Here is a 23,868-nt window from a genome sequence, read left to right on the forward strand (position 1 = left end):
CGGGTGCAGGCCAGGCCGGCAGAGGCAGGCGGCCAGTGGGTGGAGTGGGGGGGGGCCCTGGGCAGTCACGTGCCTGCCTGCCCTACCCAGGCCCCGGGCCCAGCACCTTTCCCCTGCTCTCAGCACTGAGCGGCTCTGCCTACGGCATCCGCCCCCACCACCAGCTTAAGTGACTCATGGCCAGCTGGGTAGCCCCTTCGTGTGCCCCCAGGGACTGCTTCTGATTCCCATCCATGAAATGGGTGCAGTTCAAATCCCTGCTCTGCTGGGACTCCTTGGCTTGTTACCATCTTTGTGCCTCAGTTTCCTCTTCCACAAAGTCCTCCTTCCTCCTGCCGGTCTCTTTGTCCTCTGCATCCTCAGCCCTCCCCCTCACTCACTCTGCTCCAGCCACACTGGCTGCCTCTCTGTTTCTGCCCCAGGGCATTTGCACAGGCTTTTCCCTTTGCCTGGAACACCCTTCCACCAAGTGTCCCCACGGCTCCCTTCCTCCCCTCCGCCTGACCTGTTTTGTTCCCTGCCATGTCCCAGCACCTAAAGCAGTGCCTGGCGCACAGTTGGCACTTAATAAATGTTTGACCAACTCATGGGGTTGTTGTGAACGTAGAATGAGGTCACACACGTGACCTGTTTACTCACAGTGCTGGTTCCCAGCAGGTGCTCAACAAACGTCAGCTTAGAAACAGGGTCTCTGAGAGGAAAGGGGACTGTTCTGAGTGGGGTGGGGAATATGTCACTCCCTAGAAGGGACTCCTCTTGAGAAAGGGGTGAAACGCAGACCCCAGGGCCAAGACAGAGCATCAACAGAGCTGGAGGCAACTCGGGAATGAGAACTGGGCCTGGTGGGCTAGGGCCAACCCAGGGAAGCTTCCTGGAGGAGGAAGCTTGTAGCTCAACCCACTGCCATAACCACCAGGAAATGCCAGGGATGGGATTTGAACCCAGACCCTAACCTGTGTGCCAAGTATCTATGGGTGGGCAAGTAGAGGAATGGCCACCTCGCACCTCCCTGGGTTCAGTTTCCCCCTCTGCCTGCCACTGGGACCTCAGTGTGAGGTGTTGGGTGAGGCAGATTTGATTGTGGCTCTGGGCACTGAGCCAGGAGGAGGGAGGGTCCAGCCGCAGGGCCTGCTGACCCCCAGGCCGTCTCCTTGGAGCCAGCACTGTGTTTACCAAATAGTCAGGAAACAGAAGGGGGGTGTCCCCCAACCTCTCTCCTCTCAGCAATGCTTCCCAAGAGAGGTGGGGAAAGCTGGGGTGTGTCCCTCCCCTCCCCAAGGGATGGCCACAGCCCAGGACGGGGGGAGAAGCCAGGAGAAAAAATAATAAAAATAACCATAACTGAGTCAGGCCTGTCTGTCCTCAGCTCTCAGCTGCCTGGGGCTCCCACTTCCCTAGGGTAAAAGCCCAAGTCCCCCCTATGGCCCAACAGCAAGGATGTGCCTCGTCGTCTCCCCGACCTCCCCTCCTCCTCTTTCCCCCTCGCTTACTCTGCTCCAGCCACACAGACCTCCTCACTGTTCCTCCAACTCACCAGGCATGGTGGTGCCCCAGGGCCTTTGCACGGGTATTCCTTCTGCCTGGAACACTCTTCCTCCAAACCCCTCATGTCTTTCAACAGCTTTTGCTCACACATCACCTTCCTGGACTCCCCTATTTAAAGGTATACACCCCTTCTCAGATCTCACACGCTCCCATCCCCCTCCCCTTTTAATTTCCTCATCATTTTCTAACACACACACTATAATTTACTTATTTTTCTTGTTTGTTGCCTGTCTCTTCTATGTCACTGTCAACTCTCAGAGGACAAGACCTTTATTCTGCTCACGACTGTGTTCCTCAGGGCCAAGAACAAATTCTGGTACATAGGGGCACTCAATAAACGTTTGTTGAATGAACAAATGAATAAATAACAGCTTTTACTAAGATTGGGCACAACCACCATAATAATTTCATCCTCATTTTATAGAGGAGAAAACTGAGGTTCAGCAGGGGGAAGTGGAAGCCCCTTGCCCTCCCAGCTTAAAGGCAAGAATAGGGCTCAACGCAGTGTGTTAACCACTGCTGTCCCCCAAATCCCAGGACTTAGCCCATTGCCTTCCTCTCTCTCTGTTCCAGGCAAACTGATCTCCCCACTGCTGTGCCTTTGCCTGGGCTGGTCCCGCTGCTGAAATGCCCTTCCCTCATCTCCCTGCATGCGATGCCTGCCCACGCTCACCAAGCCTGGCTCTCCAGGGAACCCCAACCTCATGGGGAAAGAGAGGGCAAGAGTGATGATCAAGCAGGTCCCAGGAGGGAGCTGTCACGGTGGGGTAGAGTCAGGGAAGGCTTCCTGGAGGAGGAGACATTGGGGCTGGGGGATAGAAGGGGGAGCTGGCAGCAGGCACAGCCAGAGCAAAGGCCCAGAGGTGGGGGCTGTTCACAGTTCAGTGGGGATGGAGCAAGTTTCTGGGTAGTTTGGAGGATGAAGCCAGAAGTCCTCGAATGCCAGGGTGAGGCTCTAAGACATTTGGTCTGAGGGGAACTGGGAGCTTCGGAGCTTCCTGAGCAGGGGCCAGGGAGGGAGTGGCTGGGACGCCTAGAGCTGCCCTCTGGTCCAGGTCCCAGGAAGGCAGGGGCCACCCCTGACCGCCCCCCTTCCCCGACTGTGTTTCCTCAACACCCTGCCCAGCCACAGGGGAGGCTGAGAGCAGCCAAGAATGTGGTCAGAGGACAGGAGGGCCTCCCATGAGAGCAGCCATGGCCCTTGCCCTGCCTCGGTCTGCCCCTCCCCGACCAGGCAGTTAGAGAAACCACAGCAAGACAGAATTCTGCAGGTCTAGGGAGGTGGGCAGAGGAGGGGCTGCTCCATCTGACTTCTTCCCCCTCCTGCCTTTGCTCCCTGCAGTTTTCAAGAAAAATAATTCATACTAAAGTGAGAACAGCTGCCACTCCAGGGAGCTACATCTGAGAGGGCAATGCTTAACCCAGGGGGACTGGGCACTAATGGGGGAATTCCAGGCAGGATGACAAGCTGGTCAGAGAGGCATGATTCCTTTTACATCTTGAACCCTGGTTTGAAATGGCACCCCTGCACGTCTCTTCAGTCACACACCCTGAGGCTCCCCCACCCCCAGGCCAGAACAGAAGCCACAGGCCTGTGTAACAATACGAAGCACCTTTATTCTGGAGAACAACCCTCAAACAGCAAAGCAAGCGCGTTTGGCAGGCTGAGCCGGTGCAGCCGAGGGTCTCTGGGGACCCCTCAGTCCAGGATGCACAAACTGGGCGGGAGGGGGGCCTCCCTTTGCAAAGCCCCATATCAAAACTTGGCACCCAAAATGTCTATTCTCAGGGAAGCATTTTGAGTAGCTTCTTGGGGTAGGCGAATGGGTCCAGAGGCAGATGAACAACTCAGCTCTGCGGTGACATCAGATCTGACTTGAGTTCGAATCCTTGCTTCTCTCTGGACCTCAGTGTCCCCATCTGTCCCAGGAAGAGATTAGGGAGGGTCGGATATCCGTTAAGCTGGTCTGTTGTTATTGTGTGCCATTGAGTCTATTCTCAACTCCTAGCGACCCTATGTGACAGAGTACAACTGCCCCATAGGGTTTCCTAGGCTGTCATCTTTAAAGCAGCAGATTGCTGAGTCTTTCTCCCGCAGAGTTGTTGGTAGTTCAAACCACGAACCTTTTGGTTAGCAGCTGTGCACTTAACCATTGCGCCACCAGGGCTCCTTGAAACGGGGTCTAGGATTCCGAATTTGGCCTCCACCCGGCAACTCCAGGCCAAAGCCAAGGCCGCTGGTGCTTACGCGCGGCCACAAGGGGGCAGCAGAGATTCCCGGCAGGGGCTGGGGCTGGGGAGGCGCTTGCCTCGGCTTCCCGCCCCCGGTTAGCGCGCGTCAGGTCAGAAGTCCAGCTCCGGCATGAGGGTGTGCTTGACTGGGCGGCTGGGGCGCTCGGGCGCCTCCTCGGGAATGTCCTCCTGGAGGCCCCGGTCGTCCCGGTGCTGGGCGTGCCAGGCTCTCTGCTGGGCCGGCCAGTCCAAGTGCGCCCAGCGGGGGTCTGGGCCCCCGACGACCTCGTCGACCAGGGACTCCAGGTTGGGCAGGGGCTCGGGCCTCTCCACAAGGATGGGCGCAAAGGGCCCCACGAGCCAGGGCAGCGGCACGGCCTGCAGCACCAGCTCCAGCAGCTCGTCCACGCAGGCGTGGGCCCGCGCTACGCTGCCCCGTCCCTCCGCCAGCGCCGCCGCCGGCACGTCCCCGAAGCAGCGGGCGTCGGCAAAGGCGGCCCGCAGGGCGTCCACACTGCGCCGCACCTCGGCCACCTTCTCCTGGGCGCTGGGGGGCAGGCCTCGCACGCTGCTCTCCAGCGCATCTACCGTGCTCTGCAAATCCTGCGTCAGGCTTCGTGACAGCACCAGCGTCTCCAGCTCCGCCTTCGGGGTGGGGGAAGAGAGGCCTGCCTCAGTTTCCCCAGTGGACACATAACCAGACCGTCTGTGCTTCAGTTGCACCCACGGACACCCAACAGGACTGAGCCCTGGCTGTTTTCCCTCAATGGAACAGTTTCCCTGCCTCAGTTTCCCCTGTGGACATTCAACAGGGGGGCACCATCCTGCCTCAGTTTTGCCAGTGGACACCCAATGGAACCAAACCTTGCCTCGGTTTCCCCAATGGATACCCAGCCAGACCATCGCATGCCTCAGTTTGTCCTGTGGACACCCAACAGGACTCGAGTCTTGCCTCAGTTTCCCCAGTGACTCCCGATGAAGGGGCCATCGGGCTGCCTGTCTCCCCGCCCCCATCGGTGGGCTGGCAGGGGCACCATCTCACCTGGCTCCGGCGGCGGCCGTTCTCCAGGGGGCGCTGGCCCCAGTCCCCCCACAGCTGGTGCACCTTCCCAGGGCGGATGGACGTGGCAGGGGAGGCCCCACCCTGCATGAGGTCAATCTGCAGGAAAAGGATGGCGGTTGTCAGGACTAGAGGGTAGGGCATGGGGCCAGGACAGAGCCTATCTAGACCTGGCCTCAGTAAGCATTTAGCGAGCACCTCCTGTACGCATCCTTGCACATTTACCGATCCCGCCCTGGCTAGCCTACCGGCCCCCTCCCCTCTCTCCTCTGCCCTTGGCTGGACCCAGGGACCTTCAGGTCCCCCAAAGCTCAGCCTCGCTGCCCAGCATTTGCCCGTGCAGGTCCCTCTGCCAGCCACATGCTTCCCTCCACCCATCCACCTGCCGGCTCCAACCAATTTAACTCCTAATCCAGTCACCACCTCCTCCAGGAAGCCTTCCCTCTCCGTTCCCCTCTTCCGGGCCTCCCAGCACCTGGCCCTATCATGGACCTGATGCCCCCTGCTCAGGGCCTGGCCGCCAGAGGGCGCCCCATCAAGTGAAATAAGTCAGAACTGAAGGTGCCAGAATACTGGGGCCTCAGTTTCCCCATTTGTAAAAAGCTGATATTAGGAAACAGAGGTGGTCCAGGAATCTATTACACCATTGCATGAGTCCTCAGCCAAGTCACTGAACAAACATTTATTGAGCATTTACTGTGTGCAGGCAGTCTTTCAGGTGTTTAGGGGTACAGCAGAGAACAGGACAATCAGTGCCTGAAAAAGAGCTTGGTACACAGTAGGTGTTCAATAAATACTTGTTGAATGAGCAGGGCAGGTCCCTGCCTTCACGGAACTACCAGTCTGGAGGGAGATTCAATGAATGAGTAAATGGAGAAGCAGATGATGTGATTTCCAAAAGTGAGAAATGCTAAGAAGGAAAAGAAAGTAGCCTAGGCAGAGGCAACAGCCCGTGCAAAGGCCCTGAGGCAGAACCGGGCCTGGCGAGTTGGAGGAAGAGTGAGGAGGCCCATGTGGCTGGAGCAGGGTAAGCTGGGGGAGAGAGGACAGGAGGGAAGGGAGGGAAGGGAGGGGACGGGGCAGGTCGTTCAGGGCCCTGTGGGCCGCGGGGAGGACTTGGGCTTTTATGGGAGGGAGGTGGGAGCCCCAGAGGGCTGTGAGCAGAGAAGGGACGGGCCCTGACTCAGGTGCTCACGGTCGCCCTCCGGCTGCTGGGGAGGGAACAGACTGTGGAGAGCGCAGGCGGAGCGGGGGACCAGGGCTGAAGAGGGGAGTCGAGCAGAATTTCCGGGTTTTAGTTTGAGTGCCTAGAAGGGCGGAGCTGTCCTCAGCTGAGATGGGGGCGGTAGATGCTAGAGGAGCAGGTTTGGGGGCGTCTGAGCTTCTTAAGCTCAGTAAACAAGTGCCATTTATCTTCCTCTGGAGGCGGGAGGAATGGACAACTGGGGAAGAAGCTGGGTGGGAGCTGGTACCTGAAGTCTGGGAAGGGTGCGGGAAGAGGTACTTTCCCTTCTCGCTTCCTTTAACTGGCGGTAAATTCCAGCTCCTACATCCCCTCCACGAAAGCTGTCCCTGACTTCCTGGGCAGAGAGAGCTTTGGCTATCCCTGGGGCTCCCCCAGCCCTGGGTTCCCCATCTGCCCCAGGCCTGATCATACACGCCTTGGCTCTACCTCCCCCTTCAGACCAGGTATTCAACTGGCGCTGAATCTGTGCTTATTGGCCTGCATTATGGAGGGAGGGAGGGCAGGCAGAAGGCTCTCACCAGCTCCAGTGTCTCCTGCAGCTCAGCCAGTGTGTCCTGGGCGCGGTGTTTGCTCTGCCTCAGTTTCCCCAGAGAATGCTCATATGCTAGGTGGCGGATTCGCGCTGACAGGGAGCCCAGACGCACAAAGTAGCCCTGATTCTTCCTCTGATCTTCCACCGAGGCCACTTCCGGACCCTCAGCCTCGGCGGCCAGCGCCGCTGGGGGACAGGACAGAGGAGGGGATCAAAGTGGCCAACTGCTGCACACCTGCAACCCACTTTCTGGGTAGAGGAGCCCACGGGCTTCCAGTTTTGTCATTTCCCTTTACAGGTAACCCATTTCATCTTCTCCCAGCCCTACTATTAGTCCCCTTTTACAGATGAGGGAAACTGAGGCAAATAAAGGCGAGGTTAGACAGTATGCAAGAGGCAGAGCTGGGATTTCAACCCAGGCACTCCAGTTAGTGAAAAAGAGGAAGATCCTCAAAGAGAAGGGTTGACACAGTGGCTGCAACAGTGGGCTCAAACATAACGATTGTGAGGGTGGCGCAAGACTGCGCGGTGTTTCGTTCTGTTGTACATTGGGTCGCTATGAGTTGGAACTGATTCGACAGCACCTAACAAGAACAAAAGTCTGGCTCCAGACTACCCTTAACCACTTTGCTAAACTGCCTCTTAAAGAATATATTACATGTGCCTGATGCACGGAGTCCCTGGGAGCTGCAAATGGTTAGTGTGCTCACTGCTAACCGAAAGGCTGAAGGTTTGAGTCCACCGAGAGGTGCCTTGGAAGAAAGGCCTGGTGACCTACTTCCGAAAAGTCAGCCATTGAAAACCCTATGGGATCTACTACGGCCTCCACCAGACTGAGTCCAGCACAACTAGATGGTGCCCGGCTACCACCACCGACTGCTCTGAGAGGGATCACAATAGAGGGTCCTGAACAGAGCTGGAGAAAAATGTGGAACAAAATTCTAACTCACAAAGAAAGACCAGACTTGCTGGCCTGACAGAGACTAGAGAAACCCTGAGAATATGGGCCCTGACACCCCTTCAGCTCAGTAATGAGGCCACTCCTGAGGTTCACCCTTCAGCCAAGATTGGACAGGCCCATAAAACAAAACGAGACTAAAGGGGCACGCCAGCCCTGGGGCAAGGACAAAAAGGCAGCACGAGACAGGAAAGCTGGTAATAGGGAGCCCAAGGTTGAGAAGGGAGAGTGTTGACATGTCGTGGAGTTGTTAATCAATGTCATAAAACAATATGTGTACTAACTGTTTAATGAGAAATTAGTTTGTTCTGTAAACCTTCATCTAAAGTACAACAAAAAATAAAATGAAAACCCTATGGAGCACAGTTCTACTCTGACACACATGGAGTTGTAAATGCCTTCAGCCTTTCTCCCGAGGAGGGGTAAGCTGACACATTTTTCTAGTACTTCAAAGCACCATCAGATTGGCTCCAGGACAGTACTGAAAATCAGTGAAGCAGACAAGATGTAGAACATTGGGGAATGGTAGGTCAAGAGAGCCCACGTAAAGGGGTGGACGCTCTTTGGGCCAAATGTCTACTTTTTCAAGAGAAACCAGAAATAGGCATTTGTAGTGCAAACTCTTAGAAAACCAGAACGCCAAGCCCATTGCCGCCAAGTCGATTCCGACTACCGCGACCCTGTGTGTTACAGGGTAGAACCTCTCCATAGGCTTTGCAATGGCTGTGATCTTTTGGAAGCAGAGTGCCAGTCCTTGCCAGTCCTTTCTTCTGCTGGTGCGTGGAAAAAGGCTTGGCATGCGGTAGGTGCTGCTGGGTGGGCTCGAACCACCGGCCGTTAGGTGAGTAGACCAGCGTAACGCAAAATCTACTGATTGTTAAATGTGGGAAATGAATTTGAAAATTTTAAAGCCATTGCTCTTGTTGTTTTGTTGACTAAAAAAACAAAAACCTGCTGCCGCAAGTCAGCTCTGACTTATAGTGACCTATAGAACAGAGTAGAACTGCCCCATAGGGTTTCCAAGGCTATAAATCTTTACAGAAGCAGACTGCCACATCTTTCTCCTGTGGAGCGCCTGGTGGGTTCGAACCACCGGCCTTTTGGCTAGCAGCTGAGCGCTTTAACCACTGCACCACCAGGCTCACTTGTTGTGTTGTTAGGTGCTGTCAAATCAATTTTTGACTTATTGCAAACTCATGGGGCAGAGTAGAACTTCACTATAAGCTTTCCTAGGCTGTACTTTTTAATTTTTATTGTGTTTTAAGTGAAAGTTTACAAATCAAGTCAGTCTCTCATACAAAACCTTATACACACCTTGCTGTGTACTCCTAGCTGCTCTCCCCCTAAGGAGACAGCACACTCCTCCTCTCCACCCTGTATTCCCTGTGACCATTCGGCCAGCTGCTGTCCCCCGCTGCCTTCTCATCTCCCCTCCAGACAGGAGCTGCCCGCGTAGTCTCATGTGTCTATTTGAGCCAAGAAGCTCACTCCTCACCAGTGTCATTTTCTATCCCATAGTCCAGTCCAATCCCTGTCTGAAGAGTTGGCTTGGGGAATGGTTCCTGTCTCGGGCTAACAGAAGGTCTGAGGACCATGACCTCCGGGGTCCTTCTAGCCTCAGTCAGACCATTAAGTCTGGTCCTTTTAGGAGAGTCTGGGGTCTGCATCCCCCTGCTGTCCTGCTCCCTCGGGGGCTCTCTGCTGTGTCCCCGTCAGGGCAGTCATCGGGTGTGAGGCTGTAATATTTACGGGAGCAGACCGTAAGGTCTTTGTACTGAGGAACTGCTGGTTTGAACTGCCAACCTTTCAGTTAGCAGCCGAATGCTTAACTGGTGTACCACCAGGGCCCCTGTGATGGTTAAGGTTGTGTGTCAACTTGGATGGACCATGATTCTCAGTGGTTTGGCAGTTACATAATGATGTAGTCATCCTCGTGGTGTGATCTGATGTGATCAGCCAATCAGTTGTAAGGGGAGTTTCCTCGGGGGATGTGGTCTGACTCCAACATCTATATGGACCTTCTGGCAAAGCTTGTTGGTGCTCTCTGGTTCCTGCATCTGGCTTATCATCATCTGACCTCTGGTTCTTGGGACTTGAGCCAGCAGCCTGCCATACTACCTGCCAGTCTTGGCATTCATCAGCCTCTGCAGCCTGTGAGCCAGTGACCGGTCATCTGATCTGCTGATCTTGGGTTTGTTAGCCCCTGCAGCTGTGTGAGTCAGGAGAAGCCCCCAGCCTAATGCCTGACCCACGGACTTGAGACTTGCCAGCTTCCACAGCGATAAACTTCTCTCTCTTTATATATATATATATATATATATATATATATATATATATATATATATATATATATATATATACACATACATACATACAGAGAGACAGGGAGACACAGAGAGAATCAGACATAAAGGAAGAGAGAAAGAGAGGGAGGGAGAGAGACAGTGAGAGACCAAGAGAAAGAGACAGGGAGGCAGAGGGAGAGAGAGATAGGGAGACAGAGTCAGGAAGAGACAGAGAGATAGGGAGACACAGAGACAGGAAGAGACAGAGACAGGGAGAGACAGAGAGAGACAAAGAGTAAGAGACAGGCAGAGGGAGAGAGAGACAGGGAGAGACATACATATATAATTTACTGGTTTTGCTTCTCTACAGAACCCAACATAAGACAACTCCTTAAAGACATTGAGCAGACCAAATAATACACTTTGGAGGGCCACCAGTTTGAGAGCCCAACCTTACAAGGCCCTTGGGGCCTAGGGTGGTCTTATTTTTGGTGAGATGCAGGTTGGGGGGAGCCATGGAAGTGGATGGGGAGGTCAGGCCTGGGTTCAAGCTCCCATTTCCTGCTGATGTGTTTTGTGGCCCTGGGTGAGTCCTGAACCTCTCTGATCCATAACACAGGGACGAGGACTTGAGTAGGAAGGTTCAGGGGCCTCACCGAGCTCATCCTCCATCATTGGCAGGAAGTGGTCCACCAGCTCCTCTGACTTGCCCAGCACAACACCCACAGCATGGCTCATGGAGCGCTTGAGTTCTACACTCCAGCGCCGGCTCCTCTGCGCCAGGCCCACCATGCCAGTCACACCGCTGGCCACCACGTCCTTGGCCGAGGTCACCACCTGGAGGAAGGATCCCTCATGCCAGGCACTGCACGCCTCCAGGCCTATTGCCCCACCACTTCACCCCAGCTCCATGGGGCTGGGAGGCAGGGACCCCTGGCCCCTTTCCTGGCTCTGGGCCTCAGTTTCCCTGCTGTGAAGCAAGGGATGAAAGAAGTCCTTCCTAAGGAAGGAGAGTGAGGAATTGGAAGAGGATGAGGAATGTGTGGCTAATTGGCTCCATGAACAATTGCCTCTTTTGCCATGAGACCAGAAGAACTGGATGGTGCCTGGCTACCATTACTAAACATTTTGATTCAAGAGTACATAGAAGAATCCGGATCAAAAGGGGGAAGTTGTTGAGCACAATTTCAAATTCCCATGCAATTCAGACTTTCTGGAGCCCTGGAGGTTGGATGAATTCCTGAAATTATTGCCCTGAGATAATCTTTAAACCTTAAACCAAAAATATCCCCTGAAGTCTCCTTTAAATCAAACAATAGTTTAGCTTAACTAGTCAAGAATGTCTGCCTTGAGCAGGGTACTCTTTTAAGAACTATCTCTATGGGCTCAAGTTGACAACAGCAACTCGAAAGGTTAGATGGGAGGAACGCTTGGAAAAGGAGGGTGAGAATGGTTATACAACTTGAATGTAATCAATGTCACTGAATTGTACGTGGAGAAATTATCGAATTGGTGTCTGTTCCACTGTGTAGATTCTAAACAACAGTAACAACAAAACAAAATTAATTAAGAAAGAAAAAGTCCCTACCTCACAAGGTTGTTGAGGGGATTACTAAGTGCCTACTGGCACCTATTAAGTGCTCAATAAATGTTGGCATCAATTATTTCAATCTGGATGCTTCTTTTTGAGTTAACTAATGTCTGACTCTGCCCCAGGGAGTGGCTGGCCCAGGAAGAGGCACCATCTCCCCGCCGCCTCCCCGCTGGTCCAGCCCCCAGAGGTGCCCACGGCCCGGTTGTCAAGTACCGTCTCTGAAGGTTGCTGGAGAAAGGGCAGCTTCTCCTCCAGCTTGTCCAGGCCCCTGCAGGCAAGGTCATTCACTGTGGCCACTGGAGAGAGAAGCAGGGGGTGAGGATAGAGGAGACACAGAGGGGCGTAGGAACCCAGAGAGACAGAGAGGGAGGGAGACAGTGAGAGACTGATAGGAAGCGACAGAGAGAGGCAGGGAGAGCCAGAGACAGGGAGACACAGAGAGACAAAGAGACAGGGAGACAGACAGGGAGATGCAGAGAGAGACAGACGGGGAGAGACAAAGAGTCAGCGAGACACAGAGAGAGACAGGGAGACAGACACGGAGCAAAAGAGAAAGAAGGAAACAAAAGACTCAAAGAAGAAACTAGCCTACGGGACAGATAGTCTAGGAGCCACAGCCTCAGTCTGCCCCGAGACCATTCTAATCCGGACCACAGTAGCTGGACAAAAAATGTGGTAAACAGTACAATGGAGAAAAATGTGGAACAGAACCTCAAATTCCTAAAAAAAAAAACAAAACCCAACACCAACAAACCAACCAAACAAAAACAGACTTACTGAACTGGCTGAGACTGGAGGACTCCCTGAGACCAATGCCCTGATACACTCTTCAAACCTTAAACCCAAACAATCCCTGAGGTCACCTTGTAGCTAAATAATAGATTGTTATTTAGAGAGACACAGGCAGAGAGACAGGGAGATGCAGAGAGACAGAGAGAGACAAACAGACACAAAGGAAGAGAGACAGAGACACAGAGGAGAGAGACAGGCGGTGTGAGACAGAGAAAGAGAGAAAGGAGGGAGACAGAAAGAGAGAGATACAGACAGAGAGGGAGAGGGAGAGGCAGAGAGAAAGAGACAGAAGGGACCTGGGGGTCTGCAGCAAGTGGCGGACTCCCTGGGAGGGCTGGCGGCCCTGAGGGTTTGGGGGGCAGCGGGCTGCACCTCGCCTCCTCCCTGCCCCCAGTTGCCCTGTCACCAAGTTGACTCCTCACCCTGCCCAGCACAGATACCCCTGAAGGCTGGCTGCAGGTCACAGCAGTGGCCAAGAAGGGGGCCGGGAGGCCCTGGGCTGGGACCTCTAGTAGGTAAGTACCTTGCTTGGTCAGACAAGAGGCTGAGGGTCTTTGTGCCCCCTCCGCCGGGCTGGAGTCCTGCGCTGAGCACAGGAGATGTGGGGGCTGGGCAGGCAGACAGGTGTGGGAGGATGGACGGACAAATGGACTCAAGGTGTGTCAGCCAGCGGACAAGGGAGCAGGACCAGGGGCAGAGAGGAGGGGCCACAGTAAACAGGTAAGGGCAGAGGGCCAGGTGATCAGACTGAAAAAGGACAGAACAAGTAGAGACTGAGGGACAGGAGGATAGAGTGGGGGGTAGACAGGAGGACGGACTGGTAGAGGGACAGTGGAACAGACTGGAGGGACAGATTGGTGAGGGGCAGGAGGACAGACTGGGGGTGGGAGAGGTGGACAGACTGAGCGGACAGGGGACAGACCGGTAGGGGAACAAGGGCATAGTCTGGGGGGGTAGGGTGGAGAACAGACCACAGGCACGTAGGACAGGTGGACAGAGGGGGACACCTCAGGGGAATGACCCGAGGGCATGCCGTGCAGATGGACCAAGGGAGGACAGGACAGTGGGGCACCTCGGTCACAGGGACCCCAGCAGGGGACTCACGCTGGGGCTGCAGGTGGTCGAGCAGCGGCTGGGCGTGGTCCAGGGCGTGAGTGGTCAGGCTACAGATGCAGTGCTCAGCCAGGCGGCAGGCAGAGCCCAGCAGTGGGTGCCTGTCCTTGGCCATGCTGTAAGCATCGGAGACCGCAGTGCAGGTGGCCCTGACCAGGGGCAGGGCCACCACGCGCTGTACCACACTCTGTGGGGAGGGGGGCATCAGCGAGGCCCATGGGGAGGTGGGGGCTCAGCCACACCTGAGTCCATTTCCCCTCTCTGGGCCAGGGCTAGGTGGAATGGGCCAACAGAAGAGACTGTCCGAGACAAGTGTATTGAGTGCCTAACCATGTACAGGCAAGGGAGCAGCTGACAGACTAGAGACACAATCCCTGCCCTCACGGCCTCGTGTTCTCAGTGGTGAGATGGGCCATAAACAGAGTTACCCGTTCTGAAATCACTTGACCGTTTGAGAGAGGAGACTTTATCGTCTAGGGCAAAGAGCACGGCCTTTGCAGAAAGATTCGATTCTGGTTCAGCCACTTCCGAGCTGTGTGAGTTTGGGCAAGTGTCTTAACTACTCAGTGCCTTAGCTTCCCCATCTGTAAAATGGGTTTCTAGGATTTTCCCCACCCACTGCCGCTGAGTTGACGCCCACTCATAGCGGCCCTACAGGGCAAAGTAGAACTGCCCCATCGGGTTTTCAAGGCTGTAATCTTTACGGAAACATATTGCCAGGTCTTCCTCCCTTGGAGTGGCTGGTGGATTTGAACCTTTGACCTTTCGGTTAGCAGATGAGTGCTCAACCACTGCGCCACCAGGGCTCCTTTTCTAGGATTGTAACGGGGATTAAATGGGCCAATATATGTGAAACACGGGAACGGTGACTGATGGCCAAGTACAGGCTGGGATTGCTGCTATTGTTGTTGGGGTGCGGAGATGACGGACCCAGAGACCTAGAGATATAGGCAGAGACCCAGAGGTGGGAGGGGGAGAGAGTTGGGCAGAGGCCAGGTAAGCCAGCTGAGTGTTCTTAGAGAGACCCCCCTCCCCGGGCCTCACTGTGCCCCCTCCGGGAAATGGGCAGGAAGTACCAGCCCACCCCATGGTCCAAAATGCCCTCAAAGTCAAGTGCTCCCAGCAGGGGTGGGTATGGGAGGGGGCATTCTATATGAAACTGTCCCCTCACCCTTCCTTGTGCCCCTGCTCCATGGGAGGGCAGCCCCTCACCTGCTGTTCCTGCTCAGACAATCTGGGCCCGGAAGCCTCAGCCGCCTCTTCTTCAGACATGCCTGCTGCAAACAGGGTCACCCTGGGGGGCAGGACAGAGTGAGGGGGTCCCTGCACGCCAGCCCTCCCTGATCCTGCCAAGGCTTTGAGCTCTGTCCAAGTGGACTCTGTGACTTGGGTGGGTCACATGTTCCCTCTTGGGGCCTCAGTTTCCTCATCTGTAAAATGGGGTAATAATAATACTGACCATGGAGGGTGGTGAGGGGCACAGACAATGCTCAAACAAGGCTCAGCACACAGCAGTGTACACTAGAGGGCCTCTGGCAAGTGGGGCGTTGTGACATTCTAGCGGTTGAAAGCATGGTTCTTGGACTCAGAGATCTGAGTTTGAATTCTGGCATTACCTGCTATGTGACTTTGGGTAAGCACCCTCACCTCTCTAGGCTGTATCCTCTTCTGTAAAATGGGGGAGGTCCCTGCTGACCATGCCCCGGGACCGAAGCAGCCCCAGGCAGGGGTGGAGGTACCTACAGAATCTCAAACCCATAGTCCATTTGACAAAGTGAGGCACTCAGAGGGTCCTTGCTGTGCCCAAGGTCACTCGGTTAGCCAGGTCAGAGCGGGGAGCACGACCTCGGGCTTCGGACGCCCGGCCTGCAGTTCTTCCCCCGGCCCCACCCCGCGCCCTCAGAGCCCTGGTCTCCACTCAACTGTGTCCTGAACCTCGGCCAACTGGGCCAAGGGTGTCAGACACTTGTTCCGGCCATCTCTCTCCCCGCCCCTCGCCCCACAGCCCCGGGCCCTCTCCCGCCAGCCCCAGGGACCCCCTACGAGACTGCGGAATGCTCCTGGCCTCCACTCACCTGGGCGCACAAAGCCTCAACCCCGCTCAAGGCCTCCGCGGACCCCAGTCCCTGGCTCAAATCTCCGCCCCTCCCGCCGGCCCCGCCCACCATATATCTGCTTGTGAGGTGGGGCCTCCTCGGGACTGGCCAATGGCGAAGGGCTATTCGGGGGCGTGTCCAGGGGGCGGGGCTTGGCTCCCTTCTCACTTCCCCAGAACTGGGGCGTGGCCTGCGGTTGCCACAGCAACCGAGGATGCAGCGTGCCCACGGACTGGGCTGCTTCTATCCCGTGCATGTTTGCCCACCTGTCACTCACCCTGCTGCTGCCGCGGAGACGGTAGAGGGAGATCACTGCTCCGGCTGCCTCCTTGAATGGCCTTGGAGAAGTTCCCAATGCCTTTCTTTTAATTTTTTATCTACCACTTAACTAAGCCATCAATCATGGCGACCTCATGTGTTACAGAACAGAATTGCCCCATAGGGTTTTTGTTTTTTAATTGTGCTTTAGATGAAGGTTTAGAGAGCAAATCAATTTCTCATTAAACAATTAATACACGTATTGTTTTGTGGAAATAATACGTTTTGGAAATCGTCAAAAATGAAATGGAAAGCACAAACATCGATATCCTAGGCATTAGTGAGCTGAAATGCACTGGTATTGGCCATTCTGAATCAGACAATCATATAGTCTACTATGCTGGGAATGACAACTCGAAGAGGAATGGTGTTGCATTCATCGTCAAAAAGAACGTTTCAAGATTTATCCTGAAGTACAACGCTGTCAGTGATAGGATAATATCCATACGCCTACAAGGAGACCAGTTAATATGACTACTATTCAAATTTATGTACCAACCACTAGGGCCAAAGATGAAGAAATAGAAGATTTTTATGAGCTGCTGCGGTCTGAAATTGATTGAACACGCAATCAAGATGCATTCGATAATTACTGGTGATTGGAATGGGAAAGTTGGAAACAAGAAGGATCGGTAGTTGGAAAATATGGCCTTGGTGATAGAAACAATGCTGGAGATCGAATGATAGAATTTTGCAAGACCAATGACTTCTTCATTGCAAATACCTTCTTTCATCAACACAGACAGCGACTCTACACATGGACCTTGCCAGATGGAGCACACAGAAATCAAATTGACTACATCTGTGGAAAGAGACAATGGAAAAGCTCAATATCATCAGTCAGAACAAGGCCAGGGGCCAACTGTAGAACAGACCATCAACTGCTCATATGCAAGTTCAAGAGAAACTGAAGAAAATCAGAGCAAGTCCACGAGAGACAAAATACGACCTTGAGTATATCCCACCTGAATTTAGAGACCATCTCAAGAATAGATTTGACACATTGAACACTAGTGACCGAAGACCAGACGAGTTGTGGAATGACATCAAGGACGTCATCCATGAAGAAAGCAAGAGGTCACTGAAAAGACAGGAAAGAAAGAAAAGACGAAGATGGATGTCAGAGGAGATTCTGAAACTTGCTCTTGAGCGTCAAGCAGCTAAAGCAAAAGGAAGAATCGGTGAAGTAAAAGAACTGAACAGAAAATTTCAAAGGGTGGCTCGAGAAGACAAAGTAAAGTATTATAATGACATGTGCAAACAGCTGGAGATGGAAAACCAAAAGGGAACAACACGCTCGGCGTTTCTCAAGCTGAAAGAACTGAAGAAAAAATTCAAGCCTCCAGTTGCAATAGTGAAGGATTCCGTGGGGAAAATGTTAAACGACTCAGGAAGCATCAAAAGAAGATGGAAGGAATACACAGAGTCATTATACCAAAAAGAATTAGTCGATGTTCAACCATTTCAAGAGGTGGCATATGATCAGGAACCGATGGTACTGAAGGAAGAAGTCCAAGCTGCTCTGAAGGCATTGGTGAAAAACCAGTTGAAATATCAATTGAGATGTTTCAACAAACAGATGCAGCGCTGGAGGTGCTCACTCGTCTATGCCAAGAAATATGGAAGACAGCTGCCTGGCCAACTGACTGGAAGAGATCCATATTTATGCCCATTCCCAAGAAAGGTGATCCAACCAAATGTGGAAATTATAGAACAATATCATTAATATCACAGGCGAGCAAAATTTTGCTGAAGATCATTCAAAAATGGCTGCAGCAGTATATCAACAGGGAACTGCCAGAAATTCAGGCCGGTTTCAGAAGAGGACGTGGAACCAGGGATATCATTGCTGATGTCAGATGGATCCTGGCTGAAAGCAGAGACTACCAGAAGGCTGTTTACCTGTGTTTTATTGACTATGCAAAGGCATTCGACTGTGTGGATCGTAACAAACTATGGATAACATTGCGAAGAATGAGGAACCTTTACATAGATCAAGAGGCAGGTGTTGGGACAGAACAAGGGCGTACTGATTGGTTTAAAGTCAGGAAAGGTGTGTGGCAGGGTTGTATTCTTTCACCATACCTAGTCAATCTGTATGCTGAGCAGATAATCCGAGAAGCTGGACTATATGAAGAAGAACAGGCATCAGGATTGCAGGAAGACTCATTAACAACCTGTGTTATGCAGATGACACAACCTTGCTTGCTGAAAGTGAAGAGGACTTGAAGCACTTACTGATGAAGATCAAAGACCACAGCCTTCAGTATGGATTACACCTCAACATAAAGAAAACAAAAGTCCTCACAACTGGACCAATGAACATCATGATAAACGGAGAAAAGATGGAAGTTGTCAAGGATTTCATTTTACTTGGATCCACAATCAACAGCCATGGAAACAGCAGTCAAGAAATCAAAAGACACATTGCACGGGGTAAATGTGCTGCAAAGGACCTCTTCAAAGTGCTGAAGATCAAAGAAGTCACCCTGAAGACTAAGGTGCCCCTGATCCAAGCCTTGGTATTTTCAATCGCATCATATGCATGTGAAAGCTGGACAATGAATAAGGAAGACCAAAGAAGAATTGATGCTTTTGAATTGTGGTGTTGGCGAAGAATATTGAATATACCGTGGACTGCCAAAAGAACGAACAAATCTGTCTTGGAAGAAGTACACCCAGAATGCTCCTTAGAAGCAAGGATGGCGAGACTGCATCTTACATACTTTGGACGTGTTGTCAGGAGGGATCAGTCCCTGGAGAAGGACATCATGCTTGGCAAAGTACAGGGTCAGCAGAAAAGAGGAAGACCCTCAATGAGGTGGATTGACGCAGTGGCTGTAACAATGGGCTCGAGCATAACGATCGTAAGCGTGCGGCAGGACTGGGCAGTGTTTCATTCTGTTGTGCATAGGGTCACTGTGAGTCGGAACCAGCTCGACGGTATCTAACAACAACAACAACATTGGTTTGTGACATTCTCTGCCAACCCCGCAATGTGTCGACACTCTCCCCTTCTCTACCTTGGGCTCCCCATTTCCATTCGTCCAGCTTTCCTGTCGCCTCCTCCTTTCTCTTCCTTGCCCCTGGGCTGGTGTGCCCGTTTAGTCTCGTATGTGTGACTGAGCTACATGTATTATTATTTGTTTTGTGGGCCTGTCTAATCTTTGGCTGAAGGGTGAACCTCAGGAGTGACTTCAGCTCTGAGTTAAAAGGGTTCTGGGGGCCATACTCAGGTTTCTTCAGCTTCTGTCAGACCAGTAAGTCCGGTCTTTTTTTGTTCTACGTTTCTCTCCAGCTCTGTCCAGGACCCTCTATTGTGATCCCTGTCAGAGCAGTCGGTGGTGGTAGCCAGGTACCATCTAGTTGTGCTGGACTCAGTCTGGTGGAGGCTGTGGTAGATGTGGTCAGTTAGTCCTTGGGACTAATCTTTCCCTTGTGTCTTTGGTTTTCTTCATTCTCCTTTATTCCAGATGGGATGGGACCAGTGGAGTATCTTAGATGGCCACTCACAAGCTTTTAAGAGCCCAGATGCTACTCACCAAAGTAGGATGTAGATTTTCTTTGTAAACTATGTTATGCCAGTTGAGCTAGATGTCCCCCAAAACTCACAGGGTTTTCTTGGCTGTCACCTTTACAGAAGTAGATTGCCAGGCCTTTCTTCTGTGGAGTCGATGGGTGGGTTCGAATCTCCATTCTTTAGATTAGTAACCAAACTCATTGGTGTCGAGTCGATTCCAATTCATAGCGACCTTGTAGGACACATTAAAACTGCCCCACATGTTTTCCAAGGAGCAGTTGGTGGATTCGAACTGGTGCCCTTTTTGTTAGCAGCCAAGTTCTAACCACTGTGCCCCCAGGGCTTCTTTATGTTAGTAATCCAGTGCAAACCGTTTGCAGTACACATGGGGTTGCTATGAGTCTGAATCAACTTCATGGCAACAGGGTTTTGTTTTGTTTTTGGTTTAGATAACCCAAAGGCCAGGCCAGCCCATTTCCTCAGATCCCTACTTTACAGATGAGCAAACCGAGGCTCAGAAAGCTTAAACTACTTGCCCCAAGACCCACAGTGAAAGAGGGATCCAGTTCAAACCTGGCTGTCATCACCACACCCTAGAATGACTGCCAACCTGGGCACTACCCCCCTTCCATGGCATTTGAAAAAAAATGGGCATCACTATTTTGCTGCTTGGTGCCCCAACATCCCAAACCCACTTGCATCGAGTCGGTTCTGCCTCCCAGCGACCCTATAGGACAAAGTAGAACAGCCCCGTAGGGTTTCCAACACTATAGATCTTTACGGGAGCAGACGGCTACATCCTTCTCCTGTGGACCCGTTGCTGGGTTTGAACAACCAACCTTTTGGTTAGCAGCCAAGTGTTTTAACCACTGTGCCACCAGGGCTCCTTCCCAACATCCCAGGGTCCCTCAAATCTGACCCTGGCCCCCACCATGGCCAGCGCTGAGTTGGCAGCTGGCCCCAGGGTCTGAGTGAGAGCATAGCCCCCCTGTGGCCCTGCCCTTCTTTTCAGCCCCAACCATCCTCCCCACTCTTGTCCTGGGTGGGAGCCCCCTGGGGTGATTGCAGTCCAGTAGGACAGATTGTTTGGAGACGTGAAGCAATCCAGTTTAATTTAAACCTTCCCTGGGACACAGGCTCTGGCAGAAGTCCACCAGGAAAACAACACCCGGGCAGCAGTCAGAGTCTTCTTGCCAGTTCAGTCCCGGGGTAGGGGGAGGAGGAGGAGGAGGAGGAGGAGGAGACAGGAGCCATCAAATCCCAACTGCCATCAACTGGGGAGCCCATGTCCCACATCCCAGGCCCTGGGTACCCCTTCTCCTCCCTCCTTCATTCTGGAAGCCTAGGAAGCCTACCGAGAGACAAATATGGATTCTTTCAATTCTGTTCAATGGTTCTTTATTAAAGCTCTCAGATCTGGCCCCAAGCTGAATGATGCTGGGCACAAGGGGACTCAGCTCCAGGACCTGCACTAAGGGAGCCCCCCATGTGGAGAAGACAGAGCTGGACGAAGATACCCCCAGAGCGGGGAGAGCCCAGAGGCAAAGAGATGGAGGAAACAGGGAGACAGGCGTTTCAGACTGAAAACGCAGCTGGCATAAAGGCAGGGAGGCCAGAAGGCCCCGGACCTATTTCGGGAAACGTGGGTCAAAAGGGCCTGGGGGCAACTATGGAAGAGCCTCAAATTTCACACCTAGAAAGGGTGGGGTTATTTGCCAAGTGGGGTGCAGTGTCCCTTCAACCTCATCTCACTGGGAGCCAACCACCTTCCAGGAGGGCCCGCCCCCTCAGGGCTTCGGGCCCAGCGCAGAGCGTGTCCTTCCTGGAGAACATCGTGTCATTGTTGGCCAGGAGCCAGCGATAGAGGTCATCCAGGTTCCTGTCGCAGACCCAGGGATTGCCGGAGATGTCGAAGCCTTCCTTCATGGCCCGGGCTGGTTGCCCCAGGGCTGCCCAGAGCCCCGTGGGCACGCTGGTCAGTATGTTGTCAGAGAGGTCCAGCATGTCCAGCTCCCGCAGGCCCTGGAAGGCGCCGGCGGCCACAGCGACCAGGCTGTTCTTTTGCAGGAAGAGGTAACGCAGGCCCGGCTGGGGCGCCAGCAGGTCATCCCCCAGCACCTTCAACCTGTTGCTGTCCAGGTGTAGACGTTCCAACTGCACCGGGCCCCTCAGGAGGTCGGAGGGCAAGACCTCCAGCAGGTTCTCACTGAGGTCAAGGGTTTGCAAGGCTGTGAGGTTGGCCAGCAGCCCAGGGGGCAGCGTCCGGAGGCAATTCCCAGACAGGTCCAGAAACGCCAGGGCTTTCAAGCCACTCAGCCATGAGGCCTTCAGGATTTCCAGGTGGTTGTCCTTCAGCACTAGGGTGTGGAGGGCGGAGGAGGCCTGGAAGAGGCCAGGGGGCAGCCGGGACAGGGCATTGTGGGTCAGATCCAGCACCTCCAGCCGGGGCACCGGCAGCAGGAACTCGGCCGAGAGGTTTGCCAGCCGATTATTGGAAAGGTGTAATTCCTGGAGGCTGGAGGCGCCCTGGAGAGTGTCAGCCGGCAGCTGCGTCAGGTTGTAGAACTCCACAACCAGGTAGACAGTGTCAGCTGGGAGGTGGCGGGGGGGTTCGGCAGGTGGGTGGCAGTTGATGGAGCTGCCATTGACCGAATTGGACACGAGGCAGGCCTTGGGGCTCGGGGTTGAGGTCACTAACAGCAACAGCAGCGACAGGATTCTAGAAAGATAGAAGCCAAGGCCCCCTGGGCTGCAGGCAATGATTATTAATCAGCCAAGTGGTATGGCAGAGTCAAAATATACCCAGGGTCTGCCCACTTCCTTTTCATCTCCAACCCTACCACCTGGTCTACGCCACCTCATCGCTTACCTAGACTATTATAACCCTCTTCTTGGCTTCCACCCTTGCCCCCCACAGCTGCCAGAAGCGACCCCCTGTTCCAGGGAGAATTCTAATTCTATGAAACTTGACTCTCTGAGTCTGGCTCCTAAACATTACCCTTTTCCCTTGTCAGTTCAGCCCCAGTGGACTATTAATTATTTGGAGTTCATCTTGCTAGCTTCTTCAGATCTGGCTCTGGTTTTCTGTCAGTTCTTATATATCCCTGGCTTAATGTTTTGAAGGCCGAGCTGATGAATTTCTACTCATCCTGCAAAGCCCCAGCTCCCATGTCCCCTTGTCATGAAGCCTTCTCTACCCTTCCTAAGCAGAGCTCTCAGTTCCCTCCTCTGAGCTACTCCTCTTTCTTTCTAGCCCTGACCACACAGGGTTAGGATGCCTGTGTCTGGCTTCATCTCACCCAGAGCATGGAGGGTCCTTGAGGGAAGGGTTCCCAGCATCTGTTAGCATGCAGCCAGGCACACGGGGGCATGCGTGTTGATCACCTAGTGACCCCTACCAACCCAGGGCTCCAAGTGCAAACAGGTGACTCTGAACGTGGAAATACAGTCTGCTTGGAGCAGGCCTGGGGGTGGGCTTTTAACCCTGGGAGGGGGTGGTCTACAGTGGGCACCCCATCGGGGGCACTGGGGCTTCTCCTGCTCTGCTTGGTCCCTCCAGCAGTGGCTACCCTGATCCAGCAGCACCAGAAACCACCTGTACAGCCTTGGTCACTGTGGCCCAGGTACCTCCCTGCTCCCATGATTTCTGTTGGTCTGACACAGTGTCAGTATATCTCCACATCTGCCCAATTGGATGGGGTGGAGACTTACCTCCAGTTTCGCTCTCGGCTTTGGGAAGACATGGTGACCGTTTTCTTCCTTCTGGGTTCTTTTGGCCTGGGGAAATAGCTTTATACCTGCCTGGCCTGGAGGTGGGGGAACCACCCATGGGGCAATAACTACCCCCATCCTGTTCCTGCTTGGGGTTGGACTTGATTCGGGCAGAGGAAGGGGAGGGTCAGGGTTGTGAAACTGCTTCCTGGCATGGAGGTGGGGGGGGGGTGGCATAGGGAGGGCTGCCTGCTTCCATCTCAGCCCTGTTCCTACCCTGTATCTACTTCTCTTCTTCCTGCTGTTGAGGGGGCACCCAAAAGTCTCTGGGGCTGAGGATTGCATGGTCAGGTTGCACAGTACCATCTCTGGGGAGTGGGGACATTTCTTTGAGCAAGAAGCACAATTTACAATAAACTTCAACTACCAGAAAGTTCATTAAAAAAAAATAACTTGTCTTGAGTCCACAGCCTCTTGTTTTTTTTAATGAAAAAAAAAAAAAAGGAGTTCAAAAGTGAGTCATACCAAAAATCTCCACAGTCTTTGAACAATGGCTCAGGAGGAACTAAACCTGGTTCTGAATCCTAGCTGTGCCATGAATTTGCTTTGCTTTGTGACCTTGGGCAAGTGGCTTAACTTTTCTTGGCCTCCGTTTCCCCATCTGTGAAGCTGAACTCAATCTCTGAGAACCTTTTCTGCTCTTTGATGTGATATTTATTTTTGATTTTTCTCATTTCCTAATAAATGCATTTGGAGGCTACAAATTTCCCTTTGAGAGCTGCTTTGGCTGCATCTGAGAAATTGGGCTCTGTAATGCTTTCCTTCTTGTTGAGTTCTAAATATTCATATGTGATACACTATCTTTA

At 53.1% G+C, this 23,868-nt stretch overlaps 2 protein-coding genes across 2 annotated transcripts; both read right to left on the reverse strand.

Moving 5' to 3' along the window:
• Positions 1-3,142: 3,142 nt before the first annotated feature.
• On the reverse strand, positions 3,143-14,629 carry PLIN5 (perilipin 5). The gene is made up of 7 exons (XM_064280322.1): positions 14,570-14,629; positions 13,349-13,544; positions 11,666-11,748; positions 10,515-10,695; positions 6,602-6,801; positions 4,820-4,936; positions 3,143-4,422 (listed from the first exon to the last, which is right to left on the reverse strand). The coding sequence occupies exons 1-7, from the start codon at positions 14,627-14,629 to the stop codon at positions 3,889-3,891; spliced, it is 1,371 nt and encodes a 456-aa protein (XP_064136392.1). The 3' UTR covers positions 3,143-3,888.
• Positions 14,630-17,024: 2,395 nt separating this feature from the next.
• On the reverse strand, positions 17,025-23,129 carry LRG1 (leucine rich alpha-2-glycoprotein 1). The gene is made up of 2 exons (XM_064280323.1): positions 23,003-23,129; positions 17,025-22,040 (listed from the first exon to the last, which is right to left on the reverse strand). Exons 1-2 carry the CDS (start codon positions 23,032-23,034, stop codon positions 21,035-21,037), a joined length of 1,038 nt encoding a protein of 345 aa, XP_064136393.1. The 5' UTR covers positions 23,035-23,129; the 3' UTR covers positions 17,025-21,034.
• Between the last annotated feature and the right edge of the window lie 739 nt (positions 23,130-23,868).

This window comes from Loxodonta africana, chromosome 3 (assembly GCF_030014295.1).
Source record: "Loxodonta africana isolate mLoxAfr1 chromosome 3, mLoxAfr1.hap2, whole genome shotgun sequence".
NCBI classification, from domain to species: Eukaryota; Metazoa; Chordata; class Mammalia; order Proboscidea; family Elephantidae; genus Loxodonta; species Loxodonta africana.

Bases quoted from the DNA above. Each gene is read 5' to 3' on its own strand.
- PLIN5 (XM_064280322.1), bottom strand. From the start codon at position 14,629: ATGTCTGAAGAAGAGGCGGCTGAGGCTTCCGGGCCCAGATTGTCTGAG. The intron at 13,545-14,569 runs GTGAGGGGCTGC...CCCTCCCCACAG, and splicing joins TGTCTGAGCAGGAACAGCAG to AGTGTGGTACAGCGCGTGGT. The intron at 10,696-11,665 runs GTACTTGACAAC...TCCTTCCTCCAG, and splicing joins TCCAGCAACCTTCAGAGACG to GTGGTGACCTCGGCCAAGGA.
- LRG1 (XM_064280323.1), bottom strand. From the start codon at position 23,034: ATGTCTTCCCAAAGCCGAGAGCGAAACTGGAG. The intron at 22,041-23,002 runs GTAAGTCTCCAC...CATTGCCTGCAG, and splicing joins AGCCGAGAGCGAAACTGGAG to CCCAGGGGGCCTTGGCTTCT.